This window comes from Myotis myotis, unplaced genomic scaffold, assembly GCF_014108235.1.
Source record: "Myotis myotis isolate mMyoMyo1 unplaced genomic scaffold, mMyoMyo1.p scaffold_m19_p_2, whole genome shotgun sequence".
Lineage (NCBI taxonomy): Eukaryota > Metazoa > Chordata > Mammalia > Chiroptera > Vespertilionidae > Myotis > Myotis myotis.
The window spans coordinates 212,032,129-212,042,987 of record NW_023416324.1 but is presented as its reverse complement, the minus strand read 5'-3'; the positions used below and the strand labels follow the sequence as shown (position 1 = coordinate 212,042,987).

At 55.8% G+C, this 10,859-nt stretch overlaps 1 protein-coding gene across 2 annotated transcripts in view; it reads left to right on the top strand.

Moving 5' to 3' along the window:
* The first annotated feature begins 1,497 nt into the window (after nucleotides 1-1,497).
* The window catches only part of IGSF5 (immunoglobulin superfamily member 5), a 34,660-nt gene continuing 25,298 nt past the window's right edge, over nucleotides 1,498-10,859 (top strand). For both annotated transcript variants that reach the window (XM_036351578.1, XM_036351577.1), the window contains exons 1-2: nucleotides 1,498-1,801; nucleotides 6,192-6,265. In XM_036351578.1, coding sequence (XP_036207471.1) covers nucleotides 6,208-6,265 — 58 coding nt within the window. In that variant the 5' untranslated portion in view covers nucleotides 1,498-1,801; nucleotides 6,192-6,207. The remainder of the gene's footprint in view (nucleotides 1,802-6,191; nucleotides 6,266-10,859) is intronic.

The window sequence follows — 10,859 nt, the reverse complement described above, 5'->3', positions numbered from 1 at the left end:
AAGATGCTATGACCCCGTGTAGATTTGTAAGATTATCAGACTAACCTATGGACTCCCTGAGTATCTGATTTGCTCACCATTTTTCTGACCATCTCCTGACATGGGGCTTTGTAGAAAAGGAAAAAGAAAAAAAAAATCTTTTCTCTATCCTCTTATGTCCAGTGGCTGGGACTAGTGAATTAAAAAGTCAAATTAACTGGAGAAAAAGTTTATTTTGCATGCATATAGGACCAACAAAGAAGTAACTGGCTCATTTAGTGGTTAAAGATTTATATCCCTAATTTAGTAGGAAAAAGGGAACAGGTGGGGGGGAGGGGGGGCGGGCAGAAACAGGCTTCTTATGGGACGAAAACATAAGTTTCTTGAGGAAAGATAAATAGATTTTTAGGAGCACGGACAGGAGGTAATAACGTGGGAATATTTGTCTAATAGGTCCTCGTGGTCTTTCCATCTTCAGGACCGTAAACTCCCAGGAGAAGGGGGTGGAGTGGGTCTGTGCTCTCCCTCTGGGAGTAGATCCTGGGAGAAGAATAATTTATGGCAGCCCCAGTGCCCAAAATTGCTGCGCTGAGGCGCTGTTTTCCCTTCATCTGTTGAATCTCAAATGTCTTCAGCTTAAAATAATCTTTCTGCCAAAGTGACTATTTTGGGGCCCCATATTCAGACCTCATTCAGGGTCTCTTCTAAATACATGATTCTCATTTCTGTTGGTACCTGTATCTGTGTAGACGCCCTTGACCCTGAGTCCCTCACAAGATTAAAATGTAATGGGGGAGCCCAGCTGGTGTGGCTCAGTGGTTCAGCATCGATTTATGGACCAGGAGGTCATGGTTCGGTTCTTAGTCAGGGCACATGCCTGGGCTGTGGGCTCCATCCCCAGTGTGGAGCGTGCAGGAGGCAGCTGATCAATGATTCTCTCGCATTATTGATTTTTCTCTCTCTCTCTGCCTCTTCCTTCTTCTCTGAAATCAATAAAAAAAATACTACAAAAATGCAATGGGAAGACAAGCCAGATACTGGAAAAGAACCATGTAAGAGAGGACCGTTCAGTATGGGGCTACTCACCAGGACTTAGGGCGATGCCTTTTTCCAGAAATTGTCACAACCCTCGGGACAGCCAAGTTCCTTTGTTTACACCTGAGGGGCCGGGCGTGGGGCCTGGGAGGCCCCAGCAAACTTCCTACATAACAGCTCCGAGCTGACCTTCACAGGAAACTGATTCACTCCTCAAGGTGGCCACAGTCCAGGCCTCCGCACCCCAAGGACTCTCTTGTTTTTCTTTCACAAAGAACCCGTTCTTGTGCGTGTGGAGGTGCCGGCAGGGAACTGGCTTCTCCAGTCCCTGGCGGTGCCAGAGGCCACAGGGCGCAAGCTTGGCTGGGCTGCGTCCTCAGGGCGAAGGGCTGGCAGCCTGCAGCCGTGGTGGAGGACGGTGGGGCCGAGGGTCTGGGCTCTGCAGGACTTAGGCCCGAGGAGGAGCAGGCCCTGCAGCCGAGCCGAGGTCCGTGCGTGGCATTCCGGGCCGGACTTCCTGGGCTGCTGCCGGGGGCTGGCTAATGATTACCAGGAAACATGCTGGCACGCCCGCACCTTCGGGGAGCGAGGGCCCGCGGCCGGCGGAGGCTGCCTCTGCGTTCAGAGCCTGGCCTGTGACGTGACAACCCTTTCGTGAGCAACTTCCTGCTCAGGGCCTAGCCCGGGTCAGGGTTCTCTGTGGCTGATTGAATTGTTCCTGTGTTTGTGCAGAGAGGGGACGGAGGCCAAGACGGCGGCCGGAGCCTGCAGAGATCTACCTGCGGAGGTAAGACGGCCGGCCTGGGGTCCCGGACAGGTGCAGTGGGCCCCGCCCAGGTGCTGGTCTCTCCAGGGAGCAGGACACCCGCTGTTCTCCCTGGGAAAGTGTTGGGCGATCAAACACTATCCTGGCTCCCCCCTCCCGCGGAGTTAAACATTGAAAGGGCGGCGGCTCTGAGGGTGAAGGAATTTGAGACGATGTCTAATCAGGAGGGCGTCCCTGTCCCAGCTCTCCGGGATGCGCTGAACGCCAAGCTGGGGTGGGACGGGGGAGGTCAGGCGTCCACGCCGGAAAATTACTGTGACTCCCTGTGCCCAGACACACTTTTCCTGGCGTTTGATTAAGTGCCCGAGGAGAGGCCTGTGGGCGGGAGATGGCAGTTCTGAGGCTGCCCCGAGTCTGATAGGTCTGCGTGGTCTTTCCGTCTTCAGGGTCATAAAAGGAATTGGGCTGTTCCAAGGGTTGTGACAACTTCTGGAAAAAAACAGCAAAAACATCTGCCCAAACCCGGGTGCCGCGGCACCTCCCAGTGAGGGGCACGCAGAGCCGGGGGGGACTGAGGGCCCGGGTGCGTTGGTACCCTCTTGGAGGCACAGTGGTTTGCAGCAAGCCAGTTAATGCTCACGCACCAGGCAAAGCGCTTCTTCCTTTTTGGGCTTGAGGTTTCTGCTGCCAGAGAGGGACGGTCTCCTTTGGATGTTCTGGTAACAAGCTCTGTCCGAGAGCCCGGGAATAAGCATTTGTGCGTGGGGTGGTTAAGGGAGAGGGTCAAATTCTTCCCGCGGTGACTAGCTGGGGGCGTCCGATGATTCGAGTGTTTTGGACTCCTCGGGGCTTTAGGAATTGGCTGGCGGTTAAATCCTGTCTATTTGATACAATTTGATAAGATTTAAGACTTTCAAGAAGACTTTGAAATTTTTCCACTAAAAGTAGGTAATTCAAGTCTTCCCCAATGAAATGAATGAGAACTTAAAATCCAGGGACCCGTCAGACTACTCCATAGAGATAGTCTCATTACCCGGCACAGGTGTTCATGCACTTAAATGGCTCGTCTGGTTTGAGTTTACACTTGAAATCAGCTTTCTGACAGTTCCTTCCTGCACACACCCTTCCCATCAAACCCGCGTCAAACACACCCTCAAAACCCCCCCAAAACCCTCAAAAACCCTTGTTCGTGCTCTCGCCGACCCTACACCACGTCCTGGGCTCTGCCCGGCTCCTCAGCAGTGGAGCCCCCGCCAGAGAACCAGCGAGAGGGCGTGTGGGGCGGTGGCGGGTGAGGCATTAGTAAGTTGTCATCGTTCCTAGTGGGCAGCCTGACTGCTTATCAGTGACTGAGGCGTTCGCTGGTGACCTTTAGCTGTAGTCCAGGTCTCCTGGGCGCGGGCGTGCACTGCTCATTGATTGCTCTCGGGAAGCCGTGTCACCGGGTGTGACTCAGGGCTCCGTTTCCCCCTCATCCTCTGCTGGGGTCTGGCATTCCAGACGATTGGTGGTGATGGATTGGTGGTGGTGGATTGGTGGTGATGGATTGGTGGTGATGGATTGGTGGTGATGGATTGGTGGTGATGGATTGGTGGTGGTGGATTGGTGGTGATGGATTGGTGGTGGTGGATTGGTGGTGATGGATTGGTGGTGGTGGATTGGTGGTGATGGATTGGTGGTGGTGGATTGGTGGTGGTGGATTGGTGGTGGTGGATTGGTGGTGATGGATTGGTGGTGGTGGATTGGTGGTGGTGGATTGGTGGTGATGGATTGGTGGTGATGGATTGGTGGTGATGGATTGGTGGTGATGGATTGGTGGTGGTGGATTGGTGGTGGTGGATTGGTGATGATGGATTGGTGGTGGTGGATTGGTGGTGGTGGATTGGTGGTGATGGATTGGTGGTGATGGATTGGTGGTGATGGATTGGTGGTGGTGGATTGGTGGTGGTGGATTGGTGGTTGATGGATTGGTGGTGATGATGGATTGGTGGTGATGGATTGGTGGTGATGGATTGGTGGTGATGGATTGGTGGTGATGGATTGGTGGTGATGGATTGGTGGTGGTGGATTGGTGGTGATGGATTGGTGGTGATGGGTTGGTGGTGATGGGTTGGTGGTGATGGATGTGTGGAGCTGTGCTCGCTGAACCTTGGAAATAGGTGACTTGATTGGGGATGTTGAGCCGATCTCAAGGGCTGTGATTTCGGTTTGGTGTGCGCACAGCTGCTGCCAGGCGTACAGTGTTGGAGGGGTTTGCTGAGTCCAGTTCAGATCATGGCAAGGGGCGGGGCTCCACACAGGAAGGCCCCCAGCCCAGACACTGAACCTCATGCCTGGACATGAGAGGTTATGGTCACACACCTGCTGATGTCTGCTTTCCAGAGGCGTCAGAAACGGGGGACGGAAACCCGTGTTTCTTCTCATGGGCTGTGACTACCCAGTACCACACATACATGTAGCATGTGGTCCCATGTTCCTTCTCATGGGCCGTGGCTACACAGCCCTACATGCACATATAACACACGGACCCATGTTTCTTCTCACGGGCTGTGACTACCCAGTACCACACATGCATGTGGCATGTGATCCCATGTTCCTTTTCATGGGCTGTGACTACCCAGTACCACACATGCCTGTAGCATGTGGTCCCAGGTTCATTCTCATGGGTGGTGACTAACTACCCAGTACCACACTCACATGTAACACACAGATCCATGTTCCTTCTCATGGGCTGTGACTACCCAGTACCACACATGCATGTAGCATGTGGTCCCAGATTCCTTTGCATGGGCTGTGACTACCCAGTATCACACACACGTAGCATGTGGCCTCATGTTCCTTCTCATGGGCTGTGACTACCCAGTACCACATGCACATAGAACACGTGGTTCCATGTTCCTTCTCATGGGCTGTAACTACCTAGTACTACATGCACATGTAATACGTGGTTCCATGTTCCTTCTCATGGGCTGTGACTACCCAGTACCACATGCACATATAACACGTGGTTCCATGTTCCTTCTCATGGGCTGTGACTACCTAGTACTACATGCACATGTAATACGTGGTTCCATGTTCCTTCTCATGGGCTGTAACTACCCAGTACCACATGCACATATAACACATGGTTCCATGTTCCTTCTCATGGGCTGTGACTACCCAGTACCACATGCACATAGAACACGTGGTTCCATGTTCCTTCTCATAGGCTGTGACTACCCAGCGGTCACATCCTGAGTGTTGCTGTGACCCCTCGCACTGCTGCTGTTTCACTGAGCGCTGTGTGGGAGGCGTGTTCCCCAGATGCCGGTGTGGCGGGCATTTCCCAGTGCCCATTTCAGGGCTTGTATTTCTGCTCGTGAGCCTGTGCCCACGCCTGTAAAACAGGAAAGGGGCCGGAGCCCTGGACTGGGTGTCAGCACACTGCAAGAATCCCGCACGGGGCGCTGATGGAACCGGCACCCCATGTCCTCCAGGGACGTGTGGCTGTGAAATCAGGGTGACGCCCGAGACGTAGGGAAAGCCACCCCGGGTCACTGTGCCCCACATGGTGGTGGTGGTGGAAGAACATGTGCAATAGAGACCTTTTCCTCAGGTGAAGGGGGAGCTGGCTATGGTTTTATTTTTGTAGACGGTTCAGGATGCGCTCAGTGGGTGATGTAGCCCTGACTGCTTCAGTGAGCCCAGCAGTGCTGGTGACTGCCTGGGGTAGGCCCGTCTGTGGGAGAAGGGAAGAATAAGGAGAAAAAAATGCAGAGATGGAGGATGAGCAAGAGGGTCACCAAAGAGCAAAGGGTTGAACGGGAGGGCCGAGAGGCATACGTGGCGGGATCCCCAGCGGCTGAGAGGACCTCACTCTGTCTCCTCTTGACCTCCCCTAACTCTGACTTCTCCCCTCCCACCCCTCCTCTGCCCCAGCCCAGAGCCCTCGCTGCAGTTCCTCACGTGTGTCAGTCACCATCCGACCCCAGGGCCTTTGCACCTGCTGCTTCTCTGCTTGGGAAGCTCCTGTGAGGTATCCACATTGTGTCACCTCCCCTGGGGCCTCCCTGTGTGAAGTGACAGCCAGCCCGCCACCCTCCTCACACACATTCCCCTCCTCTGTTTCTCTCCACGCCTCTTGCTGCCCTCTCACACGCTTGTGATCTGTTCTTCCTCTTGCCGCCTGCTTTTCCTTTTGATCATGTAAGCATGCCGTGCGCAGGAGTTTCCTTTCTCAGCGATCCAAGCGTCACGGTGGCAGCGAATTGCTGTAAGTCCAGGCTGTCACACTGTGGTCCTGGGGGAGGCCGGTCCACGGGCCACACCAAGAGTGCTGACTCCTCCGTCCTCGGACGCGGGGCGGGTCGGGCTCTGCGTAGCTCTGCCTGTTACCGCTCCCGCTGGTCAACTGCCTGCTTTCTTTTCTCAGGTGGGGAGATGCCAAGATGGAGGGCAGCTGCCAAGGTGTCCTGGCCGTGCTGGTCGTCGTGGCTGGCCTAGCAGGTAGGTCACGTGAGCCTGGTGGGATGACCCATGGCTTCCACGTGGAGGGGGAGGAGGGAGCCCAGGGAGGCCCCGGCTGGCGGGTGTGGTGCCAGGGGTTGTTCCTAGGCCCCTCCCACCACGTGCCCTTCCCTCTGGAGGCTCTTGGGGGGTGGGGCACTTCCAGCTCCAGGGGCCCTGCAGGTGCAGCGGACCCCCAGTTCTCTTCATCGGGGTTCGCGCCTCCTGGCATGTGCCCCCCGGTACCTCTCCGCAGCCATTGCTCCTGTTGAAATGTCCTGTCCCTCTTGTGTTTCTGTCTGGGCCTCGCCCAGGGTGTCGGTGGGCATGGCCTCGGGGTGTCCCCGGCCAGGGTCCCCCGTCAGACTCTGCCTCACAGAGCTGAGGTGTGCGGACCTCGGGGTCTCAGAGCAGCTGGGGTTGTCCCCCCAGCTCTGTGTGGCTCTGTTGGTGGACAGGCCGTCGCTCAGGTGTGCTGTCGTGTTTCCGGCTGGAGTTTGCTCTCCTGGGGGAGTCGTGCTCTGTATGCGGGGGTTTGAGGCCTCGCAGTGGAGAATCTACATGTGGGAACCTGCACAGTCACGAAGGCCTGGCTGGATGAGTTGCACAAGCTGACACCTCATGTATCAACACTGAGGCCAGGAACCCTCCACCCAAGCTTCCACGCCCCCCCCCCCCGCCCCCCTGCCCCCTGCAAGGGACCACTGTCCTGACGTCTAACTGCAGACTGTTCTGCTGGCTTTGTACTTTACATACAGATGAACTTTATTTCAGAGGCTAGATAATGTTGTTTTTTAAATAATATATTTTTATTGAACTCAGAGAGGAAGGGAGAGGGAGAGAGAGGTGTAAACATCAGTGATGAGAGAGAATCATGGATCGGCTGCCTCCTGCACGCCCCACACTGGGGATCGAGCCCACAACCTGGGCCTGTGCCCTGACCGGGAATCGAACCGTGACCTCCTGGTTCATAGGTTGATGCTCAACCACTGAGCATGCCGACTGGACAGGATAATGTTTTTGTTTTTGTTTTTAAACTCTGGCCATGACAACATCGGAAAAATAAAGGAGTGAACTAGAAGAGGAGCATGGGTGTGTTACACGCAGTGAGGACTGTGCTATCCACGTTGATCTGGGTTATTTTCATGTGACGTCGATGGGCACCGGGCCGTGGTGTTGACATGTATTTGGGGGAAAGATGTTGAAAGCTCGGCCTGATAGTGCGCAGTGCGGTGTCCAGTAGGTGCTGATAAGTGTGCTTGTGGCGCGGAGAGGGACCCCTCCCCACGCTGTGTGGCGCTTCGGGCTTGTGCAGCTGGCGAACCAGGCTCAGCACAGTTGGGGGACGTGGCTGCAACCAGGCCATTTCAGCCACGGCGGGCGGCAAGCATTCTCTCCCAGAGGAACGCAGGTGCATAGCTTTCCCAGACACCTTTCCTGAAGTTCTGTTTTGAAGGCAGGGATGGCTGAGGCCTGGTGATGGCTTCCCAGGAGGGGAGAGGATGCTGGGCTAATTCTAGAGCCCCCTGGTGGGGGTCCATAGCAACAGACCGAGCCCCTTGATACTTCTTCAGGCAGAGACAACTTCGTTTGCAGACGGGCTTTGAGTAGCTGAGGGCTACCCCATGTGTACCCTCCAGCCTCTGCCAGCCTCTCCTCTACGTCGTCCCCAGCGTCACGAGGGCCCGGCCACTTACTTATTCGCTCAGTGAATATTAACTAAGGGCCCGTTGTGCCCCATTTAGTTGCAGGCACTGGGATGCAGTGATGAGCAAAAGCAGGCAGAGGGCCAACAAAGAGTTGAGAGCCACAGGGGAAACAGGCTCTAATTGATAGAAAAATCAATATTAAATCACCCCTGTGATACTTGCTTCACTCTGAAAGCCGTTATAGAATGATGTAACCTAGATCGGGTGGTCTGGGAAGGTTCCCTGAGGAGGTGACAACTTGGCCGGGCGCTAAGGAGTGAGACGAGCATGCCAGGCTGGCCACTGCCTGTGCAAAGGCCCTGGGGCCAGAAAGAGTTGGTGAGGAAGAGGGCGTGGTTTGGGGCAAAATGAAGTTAATGTGAGACTAGGTAGGGTCTTAGGATATTGTAATGCCCAGGATTATCTGGTCTTTACCCTGGATGATGGACATGTTTAAACGAAGTCTGGGGGGTGTAAGGGGAAGGGGGTTCCTGAGCATGCTGGTGTGTTGAGAAGATCCCTCTAATCACACGGAGAGCAGTTTTGGGGGGTGGAGGTGGCACAGCAATGGTGCCGGCACTTCCTGTCGCCCTCAGCAGTGGAGACCCATCTCGGCCCCCTGTCCCCCCTTCTCAGCTTCCTTCCTACAGTGGCCCCAGCCCCTGAGGCGTTCAGACGCCCACTCTCACCTTCGGGCGCTGCCTCCACTGGGCAGTTCTCTTCTGCGCTCACCCCACGCTGTTCCCCTTTCCTTGCCTGACTTTGAATTGCCTGCTTTTCTGTTCATTTCCAGTGTTACCTAAGAGATGGGAGAAGGCGAGGGGTCCACAGGTGCGGCGGGAGGAGCAGAGGAGAGGAGGGTGGAGGAGTTGAGGGGTCCATGCCCTCAGCCCCCCACGCCGGGGAGGCAGCCGGCTCAGGACTGATGCTCAGGACCAGTTTCGGGAGGACGGGCAGGCGGGAGCCCCCGGGCTGCAGCTGTGCTCCTGTGACTGGTTTCGGTTGTGCTGATGGCAGGAGGCGGTGAGGAGAAGGGAAGCTTTTCTTTCTTTTTTTAAAAAATATATTTTTATTGATTTCAGAGAGGAAGGGAGAGGGAGAGAGAGAGAGAGGAACATCAATGATGAGAGAGAATCATAGATCGGCTGCCTCCTGCACACCCCCTATTGGGGATCGAGCCCGCAACCCAGGCATGTGCCCTTGACCGGAATCACACCCGGGACCCTTTAGTCCGCAGGCCTACGCTCTATCCACTGAGCCAAACCAGCTAGGACAGAAGGGAAGCCTGTCCTCTGAGGGAAGCCAGCCTGCTGAGGTGCCTGGTGCAGTAGGGTCATGGGGGGGCGGGGGGAGGGAGAGCGAGGGGCAGGAGAGAGAGCGAGGGGCAGGCTGTAGACAGGCTTTGGGGAATCGGAGAGTGCTGGCATGAATCAGTATCTTGCAGGCAGATAGGATAAGCCCCTCCAGGGGACCTGGTGTTGGGTGACCCCTGTCGCTGGTTCACAGGAAGCCCCTGGGAGGGGGACATTGGCTGTCCCCCTGGCTCTGGCCCTCACTTGCCCTTTCGCTCTACACAGGGAAAGGGAGCAAAGGGGAAGGGGAGCTGTGTGCTGAGGCAGGTGACTTTGATTAAAGCTCTTATTTATAGTTTGCTCATATTTGCTCTGGGTGGGACAGGCTCACGCACACCACCAGCTGATGGGGTGCAGGAGAGAGGAACGCGGCCCAAGTACCCCACTCTTCCGGAAGGGCAGCTTCTGAGTCAGGAGGAGGAGCTGGAGGGCGTTACCTGTGGTGGGAGCTCAGACCAGGCTGCGTGGCCAGGGCAACTCAGTGCTTAGGGCTTGGCGCCTCCTGTTTAACTTAAAGGTCAGGTTCAAACTCAGAGAGTTCCCATTTTGTGCAGGCCCCTCCCCTCTCCCTTTCCCCCTCCCCCCTCCCTCTCACCCTCTCACCTCCCTAGCTGCAAAGCAAGCTTGGCAGCCTTGGGTCTTCTTGGTCACATGTGCAGCTGGCAGGGCATTTAGACAGGTGTGGAGGGCACAGTGTCTGGAGTGAAATGATCAGCCTGGCACCAGCCGGGAGAGGACCCATCTGAGCTGTTATTTAAGTCACACTTTCTTTTTTGCTCTCCTGCCCGGGACTCACAGCAAAGAATAGGGAACAGTGGTCACGCTCACCCAACACAGGAGCAGCCCTACTTACAGCTGACCTTCCCGCACGTTGGCCTCCATAGAGCCAGTGGCCGCCCCCTTGACCCTGGCTGCCGCTCCGCCCCGTCCTGCTGGCCTCAGACCCTGTCCATGCAGTGGTTCACTCTTCGCCCTTAACCTGTTCCTGCGGTGCATCCCGCAGTGCATTCTGGGAACGCAGGCGAAGTGTTGCTTGTTGTTGTGTGTCCAGCGGTGTGCTTTTTTCCCAGAAACCTTTGGGGCTGTCACGAGATTCTTTTAGAACCCGCCTTACAGCTGGTGAGCGAAGGGCAGTGTTGGGAAAGGCGTGATGGAAGCAGCGCTACTTTAATCTCCGATTTTCTTGGCTCATTTTGTCGGTCCACGTGATCCCTTCTTGCTGGTCATGTGACAGTGACTGTCCGCTGAGTGCCTGTGGGTCACGTGAAGGGTTGACCCGGATTTGGTCCTGGACATAAGTCCTGGTGGCACTTGTTTTGCCCCCGGAGCGCGGGGCGTGGAGAGTGATGACTTGTCGGGTGAGCCAGGACGCTCATTCTGGAGTCCGCGGTCCCACACTCGGGCGTGTGGGGTTTTAAACTCAGCTAGATGCGGCGAGACTTTCTGAGGGGCTGCCCAGTGCATGCCTGGGGCGTTCTCACGAGGGCATCTAGCTCCCTCCATCTTTCTGCCCTTTATCCCTCTCTGTCTCGTCTAGTCCTTAGGAGGAGGGCG